Here is a 26,928-nt window from a genome sequence, read left to right as displayed (position 1 = left end):
TATTCAGCTTTTCTCATTATGTCCACGTAATCATCCGCTATAATTCTGCGTTTCACATCATCTTGTATCCGTCTGTAGCAATAGATTACATGATTTCTGCATGTTTTCGTGATCCATATTTTGTCTTTAGTTGGAATGAACGACTGAGAAGGAATGGTGCAGTGTGATCAAAAAGCAATGTGTGTTGTGTAAGTAACAGTACAAGTAACTGATCCTGTATAGTCACACAGATTATGCAGTTAGACAAGCTCATCATTTGTACGGTAGTGTTTCCTTACGTCCAACAGAAGACACTAGTAGTGTAATGATGGCCCTCAGAGCAGACAGGCAGACACTGGGGTAGTCTAATGAATATGTGAATGAATTGGCTGTCCGTCAGCTGGCTGCGACTTGGTTAAGTTGCAGGGAATCAATAGCAGACAGAACAAGGCTAATCTGTATCGATGGACTGGAGAAGGATTGCACACATGCTCACTCACTGTGGTCACTCACAGGTCAAATCCACTGTGTGTGTGTGAGTGTGTGTGAGTGAGACACAAGGTTATTAGAGTTAACTGAAACAAATGTGAGAAATCGATGAATGAAATCTATTACTTCATTAAAATGAAAAGTAAAACTACAGTGTGAGTAATGTGTGTGAGAAAAACAAGCTACATTTAAAATATTGGCTTTAAAACTATTGAAAAAAGAAGGAAAAAAAATATTACAGTTGTATATCTCTGCCAACCAGTTGTACTTTAGATCCATTTCTGTCCAGAGTCATATAATACAGTATATTGGGAAGACTTTGAAGGATTTTAATAAAAGGTGTTACAATAGGCGTATTTTTGGCCAAATAAGTTAAGTTAAACATAGTGCCTCTGGCTGCGGCTGTCGCTGACAGTTGCATGAAAATAAAACGAATAATATTAATAGGGATCCAAAAACGAAAGTAGCCAACAACTTACAAATGAAACTGAAAAAGAAAAGAAGAAAATCATCCGCGTGTGTGTGTGTGTGTGTGTGTGTGTGTGTGTTTATGCATGTCTGAGTTGGAAACTTTGCATCTGATTAATTCAAATAATCACGCACCAGCATACAAATAATATATTTGTTCAGTATGTTGGTACATGCTTCCATAGTGTCATTCAGCTGTGGTGCTCCAGAGAAAATATGAAATGACAATATAAGATTCGACAGTTGATCTATTAAACTCTAAAGGCCTGATTATACTTTGCACATCGGTGTAGCTGCGAGAGTCTGTGGACAGTGTACACGTTAATGAACAAGACCAACAAGGCACAACCTCCTCTTGAAGATCTTGTGCCGTGGCAAGAGGTCAAATATGATGGTCATCGGCCTCATAGTTTGCAAGATTAGCTGCAGACACACACAGCGTACACACACACACACACACAGGCGAAAGCATGATCTCCTGGCGAAGATAAGTAGATCTGACACATGGTACAATTTGGTGGTCAAAGCTCAATGCTGGCGATCTATGCACACCCCTAGATTGCACTTGTAATGTGTTTGTTGCCAGGTAATGGGTAAAGTCAGTCAGAACTGGCATTGTGCCATGAATTGTGGAGATGTGTGCCCCACTATGCCTTCATTGTTCATGACTCAAACATGATTTGCTTCAGCAGGCAGCCCTATTTTTAACCCAGGAGAGAAAACAGTGCGCGCACACACACACATACAGCACCAATAACTTTAATGACTTGTTTTCTCTCATGTGTTGTCTCATTGCTTGTTTTTGCACCACCACCCCCCCATCCTTCTTCTTCTTTCGTATATCATCAGATGGCCAACTCTGTGTCCTGCAGCCACGCCCTCGTCTCTGGTCCTAAGTCGAAAAGACCAGCTTCTGAGGGTGGGCTGTATAGGGGGCAGCCGGTGATAATGTGCTCGGCAGTCTGTTCAGGCTCGCCACACTCGCATGCCGCACTGTCCGTTAGGCCCCACTTCTTCATAGATGACTTGAAGCGCCCGACTCCAGTGCGCAGACGGTTCAGCGAGGTCCATAGATGGTGTGGCATGTCTTCTCCTTTTACACCTCCTCCTGGGTCCTGGATGTGTCGCTGGATACGGGAGGGTCCAGCTGTCTCCCATGACCGTTTCCACGATGCTGCCAGCCAGGCGTCTCTGGACAAGTCCTCAGGGATAGACTGTAGCATCTCTTGTGCTGCCTTGTTGTAGGGATGGCGAGACTTGAGCCTGCCTGGTGGTGCCGGTGTTGTTGTGGCTTTGTGCAGGATGTGCCAGTCGTACTTCTGGGCCTTTCTTGCCAGGGCGAGGGTAGCCGCATCCCGTCGGAGACTGGCTGGGGCGATTCCAGCTAGGACTGGCAGGTAGGACACAGGGGTGGGTTTCAGACAACCAGTTACTGTCCGGAGAGCGCTGTTGATGACAGTGTCAACCTTGTTGACGTGGGGGCTTCTGCTCCAGACAGGGGCGCAGTATTCTGCTACGGGCAGGACCAGGGCTTGCGTGGATATGCGTAGGGTCTGAGGGGAAGCTCCCCAAGTTGAACCTGCTAGGCGTCGAATGAGCGAGACCCTTGCTGTTGTTTTGGCCTTCACTTCATCCAGATGTTGCTTGTAGGAGAGTGTTCGGTCCAAGCTTACGCCGAGGTACTTGGGGGCTTGCTGGAACTCCAGGCGGTGGTTGCCAACATGCACATCCAGTTCCCTTCTTGCTTCCCGGTTGTAGAGGTGGTAAGCTGCAGACACTGTTTTGCCCATGCTGAGCTGAAGATGCCACTTCTGGAGGTAGTTTGCCAGGATGCCCATGTCTCGGTTGAGGCCATCTTCCATCGCCTTCCATGTTGGACGTCGAAGCATGATAGCCAGGTCGTCCGCATAGGCGTACTTGGTGGATGTTGTATCTGGCAGGTCATGAATGTAGATGTTAAACAACATTGGTGAGAGGACGGAGCCTTGTGGGACGCCGTTCCTCAGCCTTCTGAGCCTGCTGGTCTGGCCATCGCTGGTCTGCAGGATGAAGCTCCGGTTGGATATCATCTCCATGATGAACCTCACCATATGCCGGTCCGGGATTGTCCTCAGCAGTTTCAGATGTAGTCCACGGTGCCACACGGTGTCGTAAGCGGCTGTCAAGTCCAGGAATACAACTCCGGCTTTCTCGTTGTCCTGAAAGCTGTCCTCTATGTCCTGAGTGAGTAGCGTAACCTGGTCCACTGTTGACCTGCCTCTGCGAAAGCCGGCTTGTTCCGGGGGGAGTTGTGGGTCCACCACTGGCTCGATACGGCTGTGTATGAGCCTCTCCAGGATCTTATATGGGACGCAGAGCAGAGAGATGGGCCTATAGGACTTCGGGTCTTCGGGGGGTTTGTTTGGCTTTGGCAAGGCTATGACGGAGGCACGGCGCCAGGTCTTTGGAATCTTGGACCTCCGGAAGCATGATGAGAAGAACGAGCAAAGCCAGTGGGATGTTCTTTCACTTTGGTGTATGACAAACTCTGGATGGATATTGTCTCGACCTGGTGACTTGCCCGGCTTCAGTTTTTTCATTGCTGCCCTTAGTTCCGCTGTCGTGAAGTCTCCCGAAAGGTTAGCATCCACGCTGGCTGCCCTGGAGAGAGATGATACCTCACACGATGTCAGACGAGTGAAGTGTTTGTCTGCCTCAGGGAAGCGGCCATTTTTTAGGAGCTGGGAAGCAATGGCGTCGGCTGACACTGGACACCTACGGGGTGTTGTTTTTCTCCCTGAGAGCAGGTTGATTGTCTGCCATGCCTTCCGGCTGGAGTGGGTGAAGTCGATAGATTCCACTACTTCAGTCCACCTAGCCCTTCGGGTGTCGTCCAGCTTCTGCAGTAGAGTTGTTGCTGTTGCGTCCATTTCTCCCCTGGAGCTCGCCTGCTGGTGTTGACGCAGCAGGTAGCTGCACTCCTCGTCCCAGCCAGGGATATAGTTCTTATTGAATCCACGTGGGATGTTGTGCTTTGCTGCCCTTAGGAGGACTTCACAGTAGGCGGTGTATGCAGCATCAACATCGGCTGCTTCTGGGTCCGGGAGACCAGCAGTTCTTCTCTCCGTTTCAGCCATAAACATCTGCCAGTTCGCTTTCCTGAAGTTCCACCTCCTAACCGGTTTGCCAGCTACTGGCTGTACCAGTGATGGAACTTTGATGACTGATGGTCGATGGTGTGACCGAGGGAACCTGTCCAGGACATGTCTCTCCGGTTTCAGGTCGTTATTACGACATACAGCAAAGGCAAGGTCTGGATTGGTGTACGAGTTCCAGCGTGCAGAGAAGAAGCTCGGGGGCTCTTTTGGGTCGAATAGCAGCAGTGCTTCAGTGTTAGAAGCCCACTCACTCAGTACCTCACCATCTTGTGATGTGTTGTTGTAACCCCAGTCCGTATGTTGGCAATTGAAGTCACCAGCATAGATGGCAGGAGCTGTCACAGATGGAAGTGATGTTATAGTAAGCGCTGTTGGTGGGGGCTTGTATACATTCACAACAGATGTTTCTTGGATTTTGGTGACCAGCCACTCCATGTTGCAGCCAGGTGGGGATTGGCAGGTGGCTGACCAGCTCAGTCCTTCCTGGACAAAGGTTGCTATTCCATGCTTCTTGCTGTGGATGGATCCAGCAAGGATGAACCCGGGCAGCTTGAGCTTGTCGTCTGAAACCCAGTGTGTCTCTTGAAGGAGAACAGCTGCCACTTTGTTGGCATCGGCGAGATGTCTGATGACTTCGAGTTTGGCGATGGTAAGGCCCTCGACATTGTCCACTCCCCCCATCCTCTTTCCATCTCTGTCTGGCTTCCCTCTCTCTGTTTTGTTCTTCTTTCTTTTTCCATCTCTGTCTGGCTTCCCTCTCTCTGTTTTGTTCTTCTTTCTTTTCTCTCCATCCTGCCTTTCTCTCTCCCCTTGTTGCCTCATTTATACTTGGTTGTGCGCCGTTTCGCACACTGGAAATGGCAGATCTACAAGCTCGCAACGCATCGTGCTGCGGCACGTTGTGACCTTGTAGATCGCCTATTTTTGGTGCGTGACACCTGCACGCAATACAAATCACCCTTCACAATCTGCCTCTCTCTGTAGTTCCATCTCAATCTACCTCATGACATTCCTCCTTTTTATATTGTCCACTCCCCCACACCCTGTCCATCAGTGGTCCTTCCTCTACCTGTCGTCGCCCAATGTTCCATCATCTCCTCCTCTTCTGCCCTTGTCTTCCCCTCCAATAAAAAAAAAAACCCTGAGAAAGTTAGAGCTCATCATAAACTCAACCGCGTAACACAGAACTTACTCGAACCTCTGAAGCAGAGCTGTTTCCCTCACACATACTGGTAACTGTCAAAATAATGGACACTCTTCCCTGCTTCTCGCCCAGCCAAGCAGAAAGTAGATGAACGTGTAGGTGTTGCTTTAAAAAAAAAAAAAAAAGCAGAAGAAATAGTTGCAGAGGCTGTGTGGAGAAGACAGCCTTCCTCTTTTTCTAACCATGTTTTGCATTGTCTTCCCAGCCAAACAGAAGCTGGAGGATCGTCTCGCTGCCGCGGCAAGGGAGAAACTGGCCCAGGCCTCCAAGGAATCCAAGGAGAAACAGCTGCAGGCAGAGAGGAAGAGGAAGGCCGCTCTGTTCCTCCAGAACCTCCGCGGACCCCTCACTGGAGAGCCTGAAGCCAAGAGAGCAGAGGTAGACACCACATCGCATGTGGAGTGGTTGGATGGTTGTGGGGGTTTATTTCCTTTTTGTTTTCATAATCAGTACGCAGTGGCCATAAACAATGATTTTGTGGAAAAACAAGAATTTAACCACATGAGCTCTAGTGTTCCTATTCTGGCCATGTAATAAAATAGGCAAAAATACAGTAGCTGTGCTGCGACATGTTTGTGGTTTGTAGATTGGCTATTTCCGGCGAAGAGATTTGATGTACAGAGAAAAAGTAGGGGAACAAGTATAGACTCCTGGGGGACCGCGGTCAACAAAGCTGCACTCAGTAACTTGCATGTCCTACCCCGGATTCAAACCCGAATTCGAATCTCCTGTGCAAGTGCTGAAACTTTTACCACTGAGCTAATAGAGCCTGCCTGCTTGCTCATGGGAGATATTGAATTCTGACCTTCGGGCAGTAGCACTTCAACAGTCAACCAGTCATGTCAAACCAGACACAGGATCTAAATGTAAATAGAAGAACAAGGCCAAAATACCAAATACAACCACAAGGAGACCAAATACAACCACCCCAATTGTATAAGTTATACTGTATTATTACACGGCTAGGTTGAATGCTTGATTCGGATTGGTCAATCACTGAATTCAGCGGTGTGTTATTTCTGGATAATGACCGATGAGCTCAATAACAGACCGCTGTCTAATCAAAGGCTCGGAGCACCTGCTGCGCTGTTTGATTTTGTGCCGTATCCAACACGGCAGCCATGTAAACAAACGCACAATGTAATTTACAGCTAAACATTGCTCTCAAGAATGTTTTTGAAAACATTTCAAGCGAGAAATTAACAATGCAGTAACCAAAAATGTATTCTATTTGATCAACACATCCTGTTGTTTTCCAAGGCAACAGTGTTGCGCTGGATGGACAGCCACACCGGGCATAAATTAATGGAATACTTTCATTACCGTAAGCAAGGAAATACTTTTTGTTGTTATTTTTGGGTCAATTTATTTATTTATTAAGTAGCCATGTAATAAGCGGAATAATTGACGGTGAGGCGGTCATTGTTTAGACTTCAGGATTATTAAACCCCTCGGCTTCGCTTCAGGGTTTATTTCTCAACAATGACCGCCTTGCCGTCAATTATCCTTTGCATAATATATCAAAGTAGAGACTACGCAACACCCATGCAAACCAACAATTTATTAGTAATATTAAAATTGGCTGGTGTTTGCATGGCAGTGTACCATGGAGTATAATAACAAAGACAAAAAATCCATAAAGTTAGTAGCCTTGTATATTTCTTCATAATTTTATTTTCTTTATTTGTATTATTTGTGTTCCCCTGCTTGTGACAGACATGACATGACATGCGAAGTTACCTGTATAAAGGGGTGTCTGTTGATCCTCCTATAGCGTGTTGGCATGTTGTTGGTGCTTTTCCCTGAGTCTGCACACCTCCACACTGCCTGAAGTGGGTGGGTGTATGTTTGGATGAGTTTCCTTGTCTTCCTGTGTCTTTGCCTGTGTGCTACTATGCATGATGCACCCCACAAGTGATTCCAGGAAATGGTAAACAACTTATTGTGGTCGCTGGTAGTCATGTATTTCTGCTGTCCATTGTATTGTCAGTTCAAATCAAATCAAAGTTTATTTATATAGCACATTTAACATAACCAAAGTGCTGTACAGGTAAAAAAAAAAAGACAGAAAGCAAACAATGCAATATAAACAGACAATAGCATACAATGAAATAAGCACAAACAAACTGCACTTAGTAAACCGGACCCGAGTTGCCTTTGTACTTGGTCCCTGATGCTGGGATTCAAGTGGTTAACTACTTAAGCCCTATTATACGCCGTTGCATATAACTTACGGAAATAGTCGATATACAAGCTCACAACGTGTCTCGTCATGACACGCTGTGAGCTTGCAAAAAATATATTTTAAAAATTGACGTTTTGGAAAAAGCTTGATTTCTTCTTTTTTCTCTTTTCCTTTTTTTTTCTTTTCTCATGTGCCCGAATTAGGGATGCCAGGGTTCATGCGGTTAAACATAGTTTCCTTTCCCCCTCATTTAACGGTTTAAAAAAGTAGGCTGCAGCTGATCTTTTGGGCAAAATTTGTCAATCAGTTGTCATTTTCTCCTGCTGTTATATCTGCCTTTTATCATTGCACTGCTACCGGAGCGACTGCTTGCAGTTAATTAGCTCAAATCATCCATCAGACAGTGAACACAGAGTTAGAGCTGTCACTTTTTTTCTTTCTTTCTTTTCAAAATTCAGAATTATTTTATTTTCTCTTTGACAGCTGATATCCGATGATGGAAAGTCTGAAATGATACTGGAATTTCTCTGTCACACTGATATACTCAGATTCCCTGTGTGTGTGTGTGTGTGTGTGTGTGTGTGTGTGTGTGTGCTGTGTGAATGTCCAGAATGCAGATAGAGCTATACAACTTGATTCCTATTCAGTTTCAGACCATGTGGGCGCTCACGTGGGGCAGTGGTAAACTACCAGTCTATGCTGTACAAACACGATTGGATATGTTTGGGGGAGGTAGCGACTCCTACGGGCTTGGGCGACACTTGTCAGTGGGTGTTGTTGAATGGGAATAGTAGGACAGGGTCACTACATCCTCCCGGTGGGGGCTCCTCACTGGCAGGTGAGCCAGTAGGGTGTACACTAGCAATGGCAAACCACAGACGTGTGGGCAGTGTTAATTGGCATAGTGATTGAATTGGAAGGATAAAAAAGTGGTAAAATAATTGCCTGCTAGACTTAGAAATAAATAACTGCAACCATGCCGCTAATAAGCTGCTCTGTCGTTCTGACAGTCAGTGCAACATTTCCAAGTGCAAACCGAGAACTGGTCAAACCTTATCAGGGATTAAGTTTGTTACCTCGTAAAAAATGTTTTTTCTTCACCGATCCTCTGCGTTTGAAGTTCTCTCGTGCACCTGCACCTGTGTGTACATGCGTGTGTGCTTGCATGCTTAGGCATGTGTGAATGTCTGGCCGTATTGATAGTAGCTTTCCTGGTGAGTTTCCCGGCCATGCATTAGGAGATTAAGACATGAATGTCTTGTCCCCCGCGAAGCCCTCTTCATCTTCATCAGCCTACCGAGAGAAACGGACCTTAATTGGTGCTGCTGACACTAATGCACACTTCCTGGAGCTTCCCCCTTGTGTGCGTGTGTGTCACATTGCTGTGCTCATAGGCTCTGTGATTAGAAAGCAATGCTTGATGGAGTGTATACACAAACGCATGCACACACACACACGAGTGCGTGCGCGCCCACACACACACACACACACACACACACACACACACACACACACACACACGCATGAATGGCTGTATGCAGTTGTATACCGTCGCTGTTGGATGGAACTCTTGTATTTCCAAAACCGTTACTTTTCAGGAGATGGAAAAAATAAGAACCTGTGTTCCAGTGGATCCAATGTAGTTACTATTTTAATTTTTATCATTGGTTAACTTTTTAAAACCCACAGACAGACTTTAAAACATTGAAAATCTTTCAAAAGTAGCGGAAATAGACAATCTGAAACCTTGTGAGCTTGTAGATGGCCTATTTTCTTAACCTTTGTGCAACAAATTAATAATTCGTCGCACAATAAGAATTTGATTTACACAACAATAATTAGAAGAATGGGGGTAAGTGGGAAGTAGATCAGACAAGAGAACAGCAGAAAGGCCAAACAAGTTAACTACATATTTACAAGAGTACCTGAGATAAGAAACAAGCTAAGGTGCCTGAGCATAGCAGCAATGTATGTATACTGTGCATGATATACTTATGGACGTTAAGGTGCTTAGAGAAAAAAAAAAAGAGCACAATAAAAAAAAGACAAAAGTCAGTGCGTTATACATGGGATTAAGATGCAAAAGGTCAGTGCGTGTCCGTGAAGGTGGACTGACCCTGGTATAATCCGCAAGTAGCTCCATGAGGGAGAGCAGCAAAAAAAAGAAAAGTCATTGTACCTGGTGTAGTCCACAGGTGTGTCCGAGGGGGAGCTAAGTCCAAGTCATGTGTCCCTGGTATAATCCACAGGTGTGTTCAGGAAGAGCCAGAAAAAGAAAATCTGCGACCAGCTGGGCGGTACCGCCTGTTGTCAGGCTGCTGGACAGGGCTCATGCCTCATTCAGCATTCTGGCAGCAGCCGGGTTGAAACTACTCCAGAACCTAGTGGTGGAACTCTTGATACTGCGGTAGGTCCCCTTGCCCGGCCGCGGTCGTTGTAAGGTTCTGAACAGTCTGTGACTAGGGTGGTGCTTATCCTTGATGATGCGCTTGGCTTTGACCACGCACCGCTTTTTGTACAGATCCTGGAGCTCTGGGAGCTCGCTTCCCATTATTCGCTCTGCCGAACTTGAACTCGCTGACCCTTTCCACTGCAGCACCGTCAATGAGGATGGGCGCATGGTCTCTCCGCGGCCTCCTGAAGTCCACAATCAGTTCTTTGGTCTTGTCGACGTTGAGAGCGAGGTTGTTCTCCCGGCACCAGAGCGCCAGTGAGTTGATCTCCTCTCTGTAGTCAGACTCGCCGTTGTTGACGATTCGGCCTATCACTGTCGTGTCGTCCGCGTACTTTATGATGGTGTTGGAGACATGTGTGGCTATGCAGTCATACGTGTACAGGGAGTAGAGGAGAGGGCTCAGCACGCATCCCTGGGGTGCTCCGGTATTGAGGGTCAGGGGGTCAGATGTGATGCTGCCCATTCTCACCACCTGATGTCGGTTGGACAAGAAGTCCTGTATCCAGTCGCACATGCTTGGGTGTAGCCCTAGGTCTCTGAGCTTTTTGTCAAGTATTGCTGGGACAATGGTGTTGAATGCTGAGCTGTAGTCCACGAACAGCATACGTACATATTTGTCCTTCAGCAGCTTGTTGTCCATGTGCAAGAGGACGGTGTGGAGAGCCATGGCAATAGTGTCGTCGGTGGATCTGTTTTTGCGGTATGCATACTGCCACGGGTCCAGCGAGGCAGGTAGCGTGGAGCTGATGTATTCCCTCACCAGTTTCTCGAAGCACTTGCTGACGATCGGGGTGAGAGCGACAGGTCTCCAGTCATTCAGGCATGTCACTCTGGCCTTTTTGGGAATGGGCACAATGGTTGACATTTTGAACCCTGCAGGGACCACCGCCTGGGAGAGGGAGAGGTTAAATATGTTAGCGAAGACACCCGCCAGCTGGTCTGCACATGCCTTAAGGACCCGGCCTGGGATCCCATCAGGTCCGGCTGCCTTGTGGATGTTGACCCGTGCGAAGGCTGTGCGCACATCTGCGGATGTGTTGGGACCGCTGAATTAGTTACCTGGCTCTTAATGAGCCATGCTGACTGAACACGGCATCTCTGGCGTATTTGCATTAAACAAAAAAAACTTAAGTAAGTTCTATCCCTAAAGCCTGAAGTTTTATCCCCTAATGATTGCCTCTTTGCCTTACATAAAGTTACATAAAACTATTTTTCCGCCATCCTTATCTTGCAGCTAAGGGAACATCCTCATATCATAACATCAGCATTTTCTATTGCGAGAAAGTAAAAATCTGTTATGCTTGAGATACTGCCACAAGCTTTCTCCAGGCAGTGCCACTGAATGGAGCTGAAAGGCTGTTTTACCCAAATAAGTCATGACTTGGTTTTGACAGACTGCCGACTGGACCCATGAGGCTTTGCATCATGAAACTGGTCCAAAACAGTATTTTAAAGATGCACTGCCTGTTTGATGACACATCGTTCATCTAGAGAACCAGCAAAGGCTATAAGTAAGCACCTGCCGTAGGCAAGGGACAGAGGTCTAGTAGATTTTTGTAGAATGGGCCATATATTGGACATTCTGTACATTTTTAAATCCATTTTCATCGTCTCGCTCGTCAATGCCCATCCCTGGCCCTATCGCACTTGAAGACATAAGCCCCCAAACCATTGTTTATGAGGAACAATTTTGTCTGGGATGGCCTTAAGACAAAATCATGTCTGCAGACAACTGAACACATTGTTTCTCCCTTCTTTCATATGTCATTCACTCGCGAGCACACATGCGCACGCACGCACGCACGCACGCACGCACACACACACACACACACACACACACACACACTGTCTTAGTCATGAGCCTCATATTATCGCTTAAAATGTTATACTTAATGTTTTAGTGGACTCAGTGCTTATGTCTTGTTGTATTGCTTCTAGGCCTGGATACTGCTCTGCTTCTCTCTTATCCCCTATAGGCTGAAAAAAGAGATTTACACAGGCGTCAGGGAAATAATGATGGCCTTTTACCGAACCCCATTCTACTGTAGGAGATGCATCTCTCGACATCCTCTCACTGCATTACATTCTCAGTGTAACTCCTCCTCACTCCCCTCCAAGGCATTCTATCTCCCTTCCTCTGACTTATTTTTCTCTCGTTTGCTTTGCGTTCAAGTGACTTTTTTTTCCAAATCCATTCATCCATAAATCTTTCTCAGACATAGGCGGGGAGGATTGGCAGAATTTATCCTTCCTTTTAAGGATATATTTCCCTAATTTCCTCCCAACAGAGTGGTTTTAGACTCATTTGAAGGTTCACTCAAGTAAACCATCATCTGAACAACACACTGTCATCATCTACAATTTAACTATGATGTGGTGTTTATACTGATTGACTGTACCGCATAGTTTGGTTTGATTATATTAAACTGATTATAGCTGTTTCCTACGGTTATTACCTACAACATCAAATGGTTGTTGTTGGCAATTAAGTCTTTCTTCCCACGGTAAAAGACAAACGCAAAGGCTACTGTATCTCCAGTAGCTTTCGTTTTCTGCAATTATGTGTGATGGCCACCTACAAAGCTCTTGTCTCCTGTTGTGCTTGTTGACGGTTACAGTTGTCTCCTGCAGTGGCTGTCATACACAACAGCAGTCTTAAGTTGTTGTTTTTTAGTCCCATGTCTCGAATATTTACTGCTGCATACAATGGCAGTCTTCTGTTGTTGTTGTTGTTGTTGTTGCCACTGCAACAAAACCTGGAGACAGCGATAAAGCCCGAACTTCTTGTCCTTGTCCTGCTGTAAATAAGGGATGTTTATTCTCCCTCATCAAAGCACATTATTCAGTGCCCAGAGACAGGCTTATTTTTACTGAAAAAGGTTTTACAACAGGGAGAGGCACTGCCTGTATATACAATGAAATTTATATAGGCAGAGCATAGGAGCAAAGAAATTCCGCTTGCAGAGCTTCGAATCTCCCATGACTTTTGCTAACAGTTGTAATAACTGTCGTTCCCAAAATACTACTTCACACCGAGACTTTTTGCTGCTGCAAATAGTTTTTTTAGTCCCACAGAACACACATTTTTATACAAGTTACATTTAATGTTATTCAAAGTTGGATATGTTGGTGCTTACTCGCCCACGGTTCACCCACAGCCACTCAGCCATACCCTGCGGGTCTGTTTGTGTACATTGTGTTAATGTTGATTCATTGCATGTCAGCGAATGTTTAAGTGCTAACAGGGAGGGGTCAGAAGGCTCGTTCTCGTATCTCAGTTCATCCTCATAAAAGTGCAAGAGTTTGAATAAACACTATTGATGATATTCACATGGCTCATACTGTATGTCATACTACTCAGGGGAAACTGCTTGCCAATTTGTCCAATGCTGGTAAAGCATCAGAGCGCTTCACCTTTGAACAAACACTATTGATGATATTCACATGGCTCTTATAATGTCATACTACTCATGGAAAACTGCATGACAATTCCTCCAATGCGGCTAAAGCATGTTTAGACCGAAACGTTGTAGCCTAATAAACTACTCCAGTAAGTGAAGACAGTGTGGGCGGGACTTCCTTTTTATTCAATATGCAATCAACCACTGATTGGCTCTCATATTAAAATTGTATTCAATATGCACTCAACCACTGATTGGCTCTCATATTAAAATTGTATTCAATATGCACTTAACCACTGATTGGCTCTCATATTAAAATTCTTAAGTGTGGATACAAATAAATATCCTTGATTAATATTTTTTATTTGCCGTAATTGTTGATGTGAGTTGCATCATCTGCACTTTCTTGAGTTGAAAATATGCCATTTGTGTGGTCGTGCTGCAAAGTATTAATTGGCCTTAAGGCTAGTGAGTTAATATGACACTATTGGCCCTATTTTGGCGCAGAGCGCACGGTGCTAACTGCATCTGGGGTGTGTCCACACCAATTTTGGTAGTTAGGCGGCGCACAGTCTGGGTGTGCAGTCCCAGTCACATATTAGATCAAGCATAAGATCAAGCATAAGATAGAGATGCTACTGTACTTAGTAGCTACTTATGGAAATGAACGCATCTCTTTTTCTCGCCATTTCTCTCCCTCTGTCTCTCCTCACCGCTTGCCATTCTTTTGTTTTGTGAAATGTCATGAATAACACACCCATGAGCGCTATAGGCGCAAGATTATTTGATATTTAGACAACGGCGGCGCAAGAGGTAAATAATGAGACCTACGCAATTTAGCGCTGCATTGCTCCGGGCGGAAGATGGGGCCCTATGAGGTGATGCGCCTACATAAAGGATGATGGGTTAGATTCCAGATGGGGATATCCAACCAGTACTGTATACTGTAGGACCCCTGAGGCACAGCCCCATCATTATCTATTCTATGTAATATGACAACAAGATCAAAGGAGCCTTTCCAGACGCAAGATGCAGTCCAGAGTCACGTTGGTAAAATGACCTCTGTGGATATGGTCAATCAAGTAACGAGGCCCCAAATAATCGAGCAATTAGTTTCAAATCTAACATCAATACACTATTCCCTTTCATCCATGTCTCTTACAGATGTAATGTAATCTCTCTTGTAACAGTATGATGTAAATGCTGCAACAAACTAATGATAAAGGCTCCGCTTTTTGAAATCACAAATGGATGGACAAGGCAGGAGTCCTTTGTAGTGTAAATGAGGTTTGGTCAAGGACCTTTGATGTAAACCATGGCTCTCTACATGATGAATGCAGTGTGTCAGTTTCTTCTCATGTGGGACCAGTGACTGAGGGGGGGGGCAAGAAGTTCACCTGTTTCGCCAGGTGGTAGTGGGCGGGGTCGTGTCACCAGTTATATCACTGTCCTCCAGCAGTTTTTGAAGTTGCATAGAGTTTTTATTTCTAGTTTGGATGAACTGTGTGTGCCTGAACAGCTAGGCAGCAATGGTAGGTCATATGTCCCTTCTGTATTGTAGGTTTCTAGGTTAAATACAATGTCTGTAGAGGGGCGGCAGTGGCTCAGGGGTAGAGTGGCCGGTAGAGCGGCCGGATGGGAAGAGCAAGGTTCCCAGTTCACTCCCTCAGAGTTAGTGTCCTTGAGCAAGACGCTGAACCCCTAATTGCTCCCGATGAGCGGGTTGGTGCCTTGCATGGTTTCCTCTGCCATAGGTGTGTGTGTGAATGGGTGAATGTAATGCACAATCTATGTAAAGCGATTTCGATCAAAGCGATATATAAATGCACCATTTACCATTTACTGTAGATGAAGTTGCCGTTCCTTTTTGTGTTTTATTTTAGGCTAACTAAATTAAATTATTAGGCTAAATTAAAGTTTAGTGCTTAGTTCAGTGCTTAAGATACACCCGTTTACCACCAAAGACTTTTCAAAATAAAAGTCAATTTTTTAAATTAATTTTTTTGTGAAAAATTCCACACAGAACCAGAGATATCGCTATCCAAAGATGTACTGTACTGCTCTATTCACTGCCTGGTTAACTTATTACTTAAAAATCCTGTATCTCGGCTCCTGTGTACTTTTTTTTTACCATGTATTTTTTGGTGGCTGCAATTATGTAACGGATTACCGCGATCGGATTATTTTTTTCCCACGATTCTACGAGACTCTTGTGTTTAATGAGGGGATCACCGTGTGGATGGTGATCACATAAAATATTTTGTCACTACTTAAAAAAAAATAAAAAAAAGTTTTCAAATCTTAAAAAAATGCTGGCACTGGGTGGGAATTAAAAAAAAACGCAAAAATCTGGCAGGGAATGTGTTAACTAACTATTTTATTTAGGCTAACCACATGAACCCTCCTAGCATCCCTATACTGGTGTGAACATTTGGAAAAAAATAGCCAATCTACAAGCTCACAATGCGGCCATTTAAGTACTTAAAGGTTTGGTAAATTTGGTGTTTGTGGATTTGGACAGGTATGAAATTGCATTAGAGTGCTATTGCTGTGTCTTTGCTGTATTATGCCTCTCGTACTTTCCAAAGTGGTGACAATTATATTGAAAAAGGGAACATTATGTAAGCTGTCAGGAGTAAACAGCGTGTGCTGAATAAGCACTTATGTAGTTTGCCTACTTGTTAGTGCCCTTCATTCACTGTGTGCATGTTACTGTAACTTGTCACCAAGACCTATACAGATGACAACAGGGCCTGTGTATCGTTTTGAGGAGGCATCAGTATGGCATCGTGTGCTCCCCAGAAGCTGTCTGGCAGGCACAAGACCACAGGCTTCCGGAGCAATGTCAGCAGACAGAAAAGAGGATTTAACTTTTCCTTTGTTTAAAATGACATGGTAAAAGTTCATCATAAAGCCAGAGTCTCATGACCTGACCCGCTTTAGCAGTGAGCAGTACATTATGTCCAGGGCAGAACCACAAAGTACCATGCATATATCTAACTATATAAATGGCGAGCGACTTCCGCACCCTAGGTGCGACACCCCACAGCTCTGTTATCGAATAAACAACGCACCGCCAGACCACATGTCGCCAACTGACTCGCCACGGCGGCCGCGCTGAATTTACGCGTCGCGTAGGGGACATCTCATTGCTCACTACACCTTTTCCACCGCGCAACATAATTAATTCTACTCACCAAATGTCGGACAAAACGGAAGGGGAGGCAGCTTCGTACCGTTTACCGTGCACACCACCGACACCGCACGGCGACGGGTTTCGCCGAAACAACACGAGCGGCCGCCATTGCACTCTGCCCATGTCCTCCACAACAGCACACACACAGCTCCTTTGCTTCAACCCCCCCCCCCCTTCTTACGTACCTCCTTTGTTCCACCCAGGCCGTTACTTTCACTTCACTCATGTCTCGATCACAATATGTCCGTCCTTCACGTGCCATGTTCATCCCAAACACAAAAACAAACAGCCACAGCACAGCACGCTGCCCACGCTAATCTGGTAAACAAACCTGCATGCCTAGGTTCATGACACCACAGGACTCGACAGTGATGTCATCATTATGCAACCCGGAAGTACAAATACCAAGGATAGGTCAGTGATGTCAGTCGGGTTGCCAAGTTTGCTGCCAGGTTTTAAAAAACAAGCGACAGAAACAAGCAAACCGTGCATGAAAAAAAAAAAACTGCCGCAGGGGTCCGCCATGTTCCAGGGGGGTCCCCGGGGGTCCCAACACTCACAGGGGTCGCCGGACCACCAGGGGGTCCGCGGACCACCAAAGTAACAATCACTATTAACCTTTTTTTTTTTTTTTTTTTTTTTTTTTTTTTTTTTTTGACACTTTTACTCCGGCTATTTGGGTACCCCAATATACACGCACCCACGCTGGGCCCCGTGCGCGGCTGGGGTTGAGGGGGGCGTAGCCCCCCGAAACTCTAGTACAGTATATATGTATATATCATTTTTCGGTAATAATTATTACAAAACAAAAACGTTTACGATTTTCAGCACAAATGTAAAGTATACCGTTTTCAGTGTTATTGTACTGAAATGTTTTGTGTTTTTTTTTTTCTTTTGGACACTTTTACTCCGGCTATTTGGGTACCCCAATATACACGCACCCACGCTGGGCCCCGTGCGCGGCTGGGGTTGAGGGGGGCGTAGCCCCCCGAAACTCTAGTACAGTATATATGTATATATCATTTTTCGGTAATAATTATTACAAAACAAAAACGTTTACGATTTTCAGCACAAATATAAAGTATACCGTTTTCAGTGTTATTGTACTGAAATGTTTTGTGTACTTGACTTTATCCAGTTTCTCTTACTCCTGGGCCTGTCTTTTGATGTAAAATGATGTAGTGAGGGGAGGGAACAGGTTGAAGAGGCTCTGGAAAGGTGGAGGCATGCACTTGAGAGACTGGCTGGAGTGACTGAGGAAGATGCAGAGAACGGAAGCAGATGAAAATGGATGATCTGCTGTGGCGACCCCTGATGGGAATCTTGCGTCAAATTTGTAACTTCATGTCGCTGGCTTACATTGAAAATGGCATGTAGCCCGCTGCTTTGTCACTGCTGCTAGTGTGTACACAGTAATAGGGATGTGTGCTGCTAGTAGGCTAGTCTCTTCAATGGTACTGCCCTAGTAAATGATGTACTAAATACTAGTCATTTAAACAACTAATTATACAATCCCAATTGGCTATTTTCAATACTTTGGAAATAGTATGGAAATGTTTTGTAAAGGTGCCAGGTTGAAAGTGGTTAAATGAGAGATGACGGGGATAGCGACTCCAGGTCAATGGATTTTGCTGAATGGGGACACACTCCTGACAGTCTTCTCCACTTTGCAGAACATTTTGAGCTGCTGCAGATAATAGGAAAGCAGCATAACTTTTTGGACTTTGTGTGTAGACCATCAAGTATGTGCATTAAGGATTATTTTGATGTCTGATCTCAAACATTGATTTGTAAGCTCTACAAGCTGTGCTGTGGCCCTTTAAGCTGTGTAGTCTTAAGAACAAATGTAGGACACATTTTGGTACAATTTCATTGATCCATGTAGCAACTGAAATGTATCATTTCGTTGTCACCATGAGAGCCGGCCTATCTTATACTATTATCTAATGTGTTATTGTTTTCCCAGTGTTGTACTTGACCCCTGAGTTTGTCTCCTATTGATCTACCAGCCTTTAGTTTAGAAGAAAAGAAGGAAATTGTTACTGTATGTGGTTGTAGCAAAGACGGTAGAGGAACACAAATAATAATAGCTTGAATTTATATAGCGCCTTTCATGAACCCAAGGACGCTTTAATGAACAACCAACAAACAACAAAACAAACAAAACAATAAACTGTTTGCCATAAGCCTAAGAGAAAAGGTGTCTTTTCAAGGCAGCCTTAAAAGAGTCCAGTGTTGGAGCATGGCCAATCTCCATTGGGAGATAATTCCACAGGATGGGGGCTGCCACACTGAAGGCTCTGTCCCCCAAGGTTTGCTTGGTTGTTTTGGGGACAGAGAGGAGGTCCAAGTCTGTGGACTGCAGGTTCTGTGACAGAGTAGCTTTATGGAGGAGGCCTGAGAGGTACTGTGGAGCCCGGGCGTTTCGATTTGTAGGTGAAGATGCCTTCTGGTTGGGGATAGTGTAGTGGGAATAACATTTACAGACCAGGAAGCTGAATTCAGAATGATGTATTATTGATTGGAAATCCATCCGATGCCGTCATTGGGATTTTCAAGAAGCTAAGGTCTTCCGATCATCTTGACGTGCAATTCAAAATAATAAAGTAGCTCTGATTAACCTAATTTATTTTAAACATTTATACGTCTTTCAAAGTTTGTGCAGGTTGTTGTGACATTAGTAAGCTAGCCTAAACATGCACAGTTTCATTTTCCTATTCACAGACTTTTATATGGATCATCTTGTCTTTTTCCATGTTTGGTTTGTTTTTCTTTCTTCCTTTTCCCTCTATATTGTATGTCATGCTCTTTGCCAGAGATCAAAATATTTTCTGGGTTCCTATCTCTTTCTGTTTTTAAGGCCCAGTTAAAGCTGAGATCTTACAATAAGCTTAGCAAGGAGGCTTGAGAGACTTGTTCAGCAGCATGTACGGCTTACAGTTAGAATGGCAAGCACTCGAACAGGCCTAAGCCTTCCTTTTCCTTGATTTCAAGGCCTTTGTCCATGCTTCCAGCCCTGCTGCAGCACTATCCCCAGCCAAGAGGAAGGAACCAGAAACACTGCGTTTCAGGGGAAAAGACTTCTTGAGGCACCAGCACTAAGTGATGGCTGATAAAGTGCCGTGGTTCCTCTCCTTCCCCCTCCTTCTCAAAGTGTTTTATTGTCTTTTTGAGAATAAGCTTTTACAATATGGATCAGAGGCTAATGAAAGCCAACTAGAGAGGAGAGAGAGCGCCGAAGAGAGCAGAGAAATGCACACGTCTGTTTTGTGCTAGTTTTATTACCTTCCCTGTTTTCCTCCCTCTCTCCCTATTCCTCTTGCGTTCAGGGAAACCAAATGGAATGAAGCTTGTAAATGATGTGAGGAATCGATAGAACTGTAGGAAAGGAGGTTATGGGAGGCTGTTTTTTTGCACTAATTCACGACCTCAGCCACCACAGCCCTTTAATTAGTTTATTCATATCTAAATTCAGGCTGGGAGATTTAAGAGCACTCTCTCTGCCTGCTTGTCTGACCTATATGGAATAAAGGAAAGAAGGGGATTAGTTCTGTGCATAACTCTTAGCTTGGAACTTCAGCAAATCAAAATGGTGCACTCCAGTGAGAAGTGATTCCTCCCGTGGGACAGATGTTGAGCTATAAAGGCAGCAAAATATCTTTGAACTGTTTTCCCGTGTTTTGATTATCGTCACCTTTTAAAGGTTAACAATGGAACTTTCTGACTTTCCAGGAGCTAACTTTTAGCAGATCACTGTAAATGGGTTTTGCATAAAACAGTCCTCACCCTTAATTCTTTCCGCCTGTTCTGCCTACTGAAGGGGGTCTCGATACACTGATATTAGTAACCTATCTATTTTTATTGCGCTAGAGAAATTCCGTCAAGGGTAATATAAAAAGAATAGCCAATTCACTTTAACATCATTATGAACCAGGACTTGTTTCAACTCAGAGTGAGTTGTGCAGCTGTGGGAGAAACTGTTTAGTTTTTTAGCGGTGCCAACCGCTCTATACGTGGCTTTGACTCGGTGTCTGTGTGTGTGTCTGTGTGTCTGTGTGTCTGTGTGTCTGTGTGTATGAGCCCGGGATGAGCACGGCAAAGAAGCAACACATACAAACACACGCACACGCACACACACACACACACACACGGACTTGGAGATTGCCTATGCCATCTCTCCTCTCATTTGCCACACGTGCCACCGGTTATCAAAGAGGGGTCCAGGGACCCCCAGGGACGTCCGCCCGTATGAGCACGGGATGAGCATGGGATTTTAAACAGCTATAACTCCAGTTTGCAGCATGCCACCAAGTCCAAATTTGGTATGTGGACTTAGACCACCAATACGGGCCGAGCATGAATTGCTCAAGCCCCGCCCCCTCTGTCTTCCCATTGGCTGGCCTTTAAACAGCCATAGCTCAAGTTCGCAGCATGCTACGGAGTACAAATTTTAGACATGGACTAAAACCACCAATAGGGACAAACTGTAATTACTTAAACCCCGCCCCCTCTGTCTGCCCATTGGCTGGGCTTTAAACAGACATTATTCCAGTTTGCAGCATGCTACCAAGTACAAATTTGGTAAGTGGACTCAGACCACCAATAGGGACGAACTGAAATGAGTTAAGCCCCGCCCCAAAGGCACCGCTTCCTTCACACAGGGTGTGATTTTTTTATAGATCTTTCAGTCTTTGGTTTTGTTTTGATTAATTAATTCGCTACTGTATTGTCTGTGTGCATTTCAATTCATTGTGTGCATGCGTGCATGCATACATATGCACATGTATTCATTAGCACGTGTGCATACATGTTCATATATGCATGCATGTGGTGTTTGTGAGTTAGCATGTATTAGTTGGTGAATGTGTGTGTTCATGCATTTATTATGTATGTTGGAGTGTGTGTGTGTGTGTGTGTGTGTTCGCCAGCTGTCGCTGTATTTACACTGATGAATAGAGCTGCAGATCGTTTTCAGCCTCAACCCTTCTCCTCCCCTCCACCTACTGTCTGCATTGATTTATTCAGAGAATCCATCTTAAGGATTGAGTCCATGCATATTGATGGCACTCAGTCTCATCTCTTGATTGACTTTTACGGTATACAACCCAAGTCACATGCTGTGTTGTATCTTCCAGCACACACGGCAGGGCTCTTCGATGAGCTGTCTGCCACACTGTAAAATCCTTTTCTTAATTTAACACTGTGCTGGAGATGTGAAATTGTGCTTTATGAAAGAGAGCTGCGGAGGTCCCGACTGCCCTCTTTTGTTTATTTGATCACCAGAACGTGAACCCAAACGGCTGCTGCCAACAGTTTTGGAGACTCGGGCGAATTATTTCAGTGCACAACACACAACACAAAAAAATGTTGGCTTTTTTCTCCAGTTCAAATCTTCCCTGCTGTTCTCTGTAAAATTGAGGTCCTGGTGACTGTTTTTCCCCCTCATTTGTTTTCCATTAGACGTTCCTAAAACATAACGTATGCATTGCACACCCCTATAAACCCAAGTGTAACATGCTTGGCACAGTGCAGACAATAAAATGGGTGTGAGAGAGAGCGAGCGAGAGAGCAGAATAAACCGAAAAGGCCCCCCACACTGTCAAGTGTGCAGGCCTTTTCTGTTTATTCTGGACTTTTGATGCTGGCCTCTCGCACCTGCCTCTATCTTTGGTAAGCCTTGAGTCAACTTTTCTATATCGTCTGTGAGGCTACCCATGACTTGAGCCTGTACTCCGGTGCTGTTGATTTGTGTCGCTGCACAGCAAAATCCTTGGTGTGAATTTAAATGTGGGAGTGTCTATCTTGCTGTGCAGCTCCCCTCTCCTGTGGCGGGCCCATGTGAGCAGTGATGGCTGTCTTAATTGATTAGACTGTGTGTCTGCCATGCTGTGTTTAAAGAGACACAAGGGGCCCAGGTCTTTGGAGAGCCTGTCATTCCTTAGCTGGAAGCTCCCTAACCAAAGTCTCAGAGACTTGGGCCAGCCTGGTTTAACCGCTTTCAACCTGGCCTGTCCCTATTTTGGGTTGAAAAAGAGCCAATATACAAGCTCATAAGCTGTGAGCTTGTACATTCTGTACTATTTTTTTCACTATGTTGATGTGACACTGTTGTACAACGAAGGATAAAATAGGGCTTAACACTGACACTCTGACACAACTCAATCCTCTAATGAATCTCTTTAGGGACAGCAAAAGTGTCATGTCGACCCATATTTGCCAATATGTAGGCACACAGAGATAACGCATTGTTCCGGCCTACCGGTTTTCACTCCTTCTGTCTTGTCTTGCCCTCATTTAAACTATGAGCTCTCGCCTTCTCTGCCTCATCTTCTTAGTCTGAATAGATTATTTAATGGTAATATAATGTGTATTTAAAGTGGAATGTGGCTGTGTGAAGGAATTGTCTCAGGGTCCTTTGGTGCGGGATTGCACGATTTGCATATTTGAATTGATATTATTTAATCAGCCAACGTGAATGTGGGAGGACTGGCTGCTCTTCTCAGTAAAAAAAATACTAGACCAATAAGCAGTGGCGCAAACGCCTGTACTTGTGCTTTCCTCTTCTCCAAATCGAATTGTTCCGTCTCCATTTATCTACCTATTTATCTTCCACAGTGCGTTTATGCATGGATCTTAATTAGTTCCTATCCATCTCTTTCTGTGAAGTGTAAATGATCATCTTCATATTATTATTATTACGAACTTGGCATCTGTGTCCCTTGTGTATTCTGATGGTCCACGTGGTATAGAGAAGGCTATAGTAAGCTATAAATCACAATACTAGGCAAAGACTGTATATCGGGTTGAAAGGGGATTAGAATTATTGCTTGAACGAGCATGAGAGGTCAAAAGAGAAGACACTTCCACAGAGTGTAGGCGTGTAGCGTTCAACCGCATGGTTTTCATATTGTAAAAAAAGTTTAGCCAAAGTCTTGTGTTTAATCCAGCGGATTCTCGTTCGTTCCCCACCAGCGTCAAGACAGGTTCAAAATACATCAGATTTCCTGTAGAAACTTCAAAATAAGACTCTCTTTGATTAATTCTATTTGAAACGTGTAATATGATTGATATGATAGGATGAAATCCACCAAGTAAAGTTTATTTTTCTAACTTTTTCTAGAAGAAATGTTTAATTGAAAAGTAATAATTGAAAATATGTTTAGGGACTGTTTTGGGACGGTGGTGAAACAGTTTATTTCTAGCCTTGATTGACCGCTTTGAAATAACTGATATAAAATCTTCAACTGGAGAAAATGCGTTAGTTTGACAGACAGCTGATGTCCCCTCTTCTGTATACTGTGTACCAACACTGGATCTTTCAGTGGTACCGGACCGTTTCGGCCCACTTTCACCCCTGATCATACATAAAATCTACGTTTGAATACATTTTCTAAAAGTGCCCATACTCTATGTGGCAGGTCGCTCAAAACAAGAGCGATTACCAACAGAAGCATATTGTTTTTTTTTGGCAAATCTGTTGGAGGCGCTACCCACACGTTTAGCTGTGTTACTCATTCCACGATTGCACGGTCCTTACAAGTTATACCTCGTTGTAAAGGTGACTAGTCAACGATAAAAATGATATAATACACAATACCAATTGGTATTATTGAAGGGGAGAACTAATTGACCAAAGTTAAGTTTTCGAACTTTTTGTGTGCAGTTTATATTACTTTTAATGTAAAATATTGCATGCAGTAAAACTTAATTTAAAAACCTCAGACGTCTCTCTTTCTCTCTCTCTCTCTATCTCTCTATGCGCCGGCCGTGATTGGTGCTGAGACGAGGGGTCTCTTGCGAGATCAAATTCATGATTAATACTTAACTTCATCTTATTCTATAGCCTCATTTTTAACAAGCTTAGGTAATATAATGGTTTAGATACAAGCTTGGACTTGTCCGGAGAACAGCTCTGAGCAAAGTGCTGTGATGGAACCATCTTTACCTTGACATGAAACGGGAAATTATAATCAAATCAATCTACCCAGTCAGATGTTTAACTAAAATAAAGGTACATAAAGAAATGTGAGGAGGAGGAGGTTGTACCGTGAGGAACAATCCAAACAGAGTTTTTACATTGTTTTTCGGTCAAGCCATCCGCCATCATTACCAAATGGATCACCCATTTTAGCTTGACCTATGTTATCATTTTGAATCATATATAGTGGTTAATGCTCTATCGCTCCATCTCACTATATCCCCTATGTCTCCTCTATACGTTCATTAATCTCTGTGTCCATAATGCTCTATCTCTCCACTTCTCTCTTGCTTGTCATTTTCTTACACCCACATTAAGTCAAACACCAAGGTCATCTGGGCTATTAGCCAACCATATGGATGGAAGAGTTTAATCATGCAGAGTGACTATCAGATAGAGAAAGAGAGGAGAGAGGCAAGCCTCCTAGAATCAGGACTTGGTTAGCTTCATGCCTGTAGTAAAAGTTAAAAATGTTTCTTTTGAAATAGGATACAATTTACTGTATTCTATGGACCCCTGGGTCTCTTATCATACCCATCCTTTGCCTTCCAGAAGGTAACTGAGCTAAATATAGGGCCCTGTAGGAACATTTGTGATCCTGGTCGTAAGCCATTTTCAAAGTCACTTAAGTGTTATTGACATCTGGGCTGTTAATTCATTTTACCATGCGTGTTTTATAGTTCCTTGTGAGATGAATGACAGTTCATTAAATGAATACATGCTGCCACAGCGGAAAAGCAGTCTTTTTCTCCAAACTCATACTTGTTTTTTCCTTAACTCTCATAGTGTTCACTGTGAGTCATCTCTGGTTCATGGCAGCATGTAACTGTCAAAATAAATGCCACGGTGATGTTAAAAGCCCTTTCACACGGATGCAGTAGTTACATTTCATTGGCCAAAAGACCTTCTGATAAATAAAAGAAGTAGAAATACCAGCTTGGTTGTGCAGCTATGGAACTGAACTTTGTTAATGAGAGAGAAAGCGCACATCATGTTCTGGAGTATCATCATGCTCCTTTTGGTAATGGTCTGCCAAATCAGACCATGGCGTCATCTAAGCGGGTTTCAGACTCGTGGTATTGACAGCTTTGTTCCAAAATCAGGGATTCATTTGTTATGTCGAATTGGTTTACACTGCAATGCTTCTAAGCAGAACAAACAAACGCCATGTGTGGGCAAACTGCTCCCTCGTTGCTCAGAATCTTTATGTGGTAATTCTTGACTGATCCAGGGCAAAGCAAAACAGGAAGACAGTAAATATCCTCAGTGTTAATTTAAGCTCGACAGTGTGAAAATGTATCCAAATGAAACTCTGATGGTACATTTGTGGCAATTTTTAAACTTGGTTAAATTAACAGAGGCTTTTACTGTGCATGCCATCTAACATGCTGTTCTCTGGTATTTCTATCAGTCTGAACATTCTTCCCATTCAGGGCAATATTAATCTAAACCATGAAGCAAGTTTGAGCCTTGAAAACAGTGTCTTGCTTGCATTTCATTTGGCGAAGGCGTGCTGTATTCAGACAGCTCTATAGAAGACAGTGATGACCTGTTAACCCACCTTTTCTTTAACTTACGGCACACTATATAGAAAATGTGTCAATTTGAGTTCTTTGGGTCAGCATTGCAGCATTCTGACTGCAAAGGAACCAATCAGTTGTCAGACTAGTATCACGGATACTGGACTAGCTTTTGTGAAAATTGCCAAAGCAATAGTGCATAGCGAATATGCTTTTGGCACCCCTTTACACAGTATTTGTCTCTCTGACACACACAAATGGATCCATTGTCAAATGGATCCTTTTGATACTCATTACACATTGAATTAACACCTTTATGGTACATGCCTTTTGACGTAATCACATTACACACACTTCGTAACCACTTAAGCCTTATACTTAATCTCACAAGGAATGGTGAAAATTGCCGATCTACAAGCTCAAAACGTGTCACTTTGTTGTGTTTTTTATCTGATATTTTGCGTGTTTTCATCTATGACATGACCAAGATAGGGATGCCAGGTTGAAAGTGTTTAGCATGAACACAACAAACTAAGAAACAGGTTGCTGTGCAGTTCCCAGTGATACAATACCCACAGTATTGGAGAGCTCCAGCCTCCTAATCTACTGTAGCAAGGTCATTATTGTTGCAGCCATTCCCCCTGATATTACAACAGTGGTAGTGCGGAGTCACACAACACAACGATGCCCCCTTTATTGATTAGAACATGGCCTTCAGATGCAGTGCATTTACTTGAAAACCGATTGAGTCTGTCAAACTCGGTTAATTTATAGCATTAAAAAAATGTGCATTGGCCGTGCTTTGCAAGCCACCAATGAGGTGTTCCCTGCTGAATTTTCAGCACTTGGAAGTTGGCACAGAACGTGTTTGTGCGTCGGAGAGAGTGCGAGGCAGCATGCCGAATAATAACAGCAT

At 44.0% G+C, this 26,928-nt stretch overlaps 1 protein-coding gene across 2 annotated transcripts in view; it reads left to right on the top strand.

Moving 5' to 3' along the window:
• The window catches only part of sfswap (splicing factor SWAP), a 109,289-nt gene that overhangs the window by 57,031 nt on the left and 25,330 nt on the right, over positions 1–26,928 (top strand). For both annotated transcript variants that reach the window (XM_084047484.1, XM_084047485.1), the window contains exon 14: positions 5,483–5,655. In XM_084047484.1, coding sequence (XP_083903610.1) covers positions 5,483–5,655 — 173 coding nt within the window. The remainder of the gene's footprint in view (positions 1–5,482; positions 5,656–26,928) is intronic.

The sequence above is a fragment of the Gymnoscopelus microlampas genome (genome assembly GCF_963454915.1).
Source record: "Gymnoscopelus microlampas genome assembly, chromosome: 21".
In the NCBI taxonomy this organism is placed as follows: Eukaryota; Metazoa; Chordata; class Actinopteri; order Myctophiformes; family Myctophidae; genus Gymnoscopelus; species Gymnoscopelus microlampas.
Note: the sequence above shows the minus strand (reverse complement) of the source record. Positions and strands in the feature narration are given on the sequence as shown.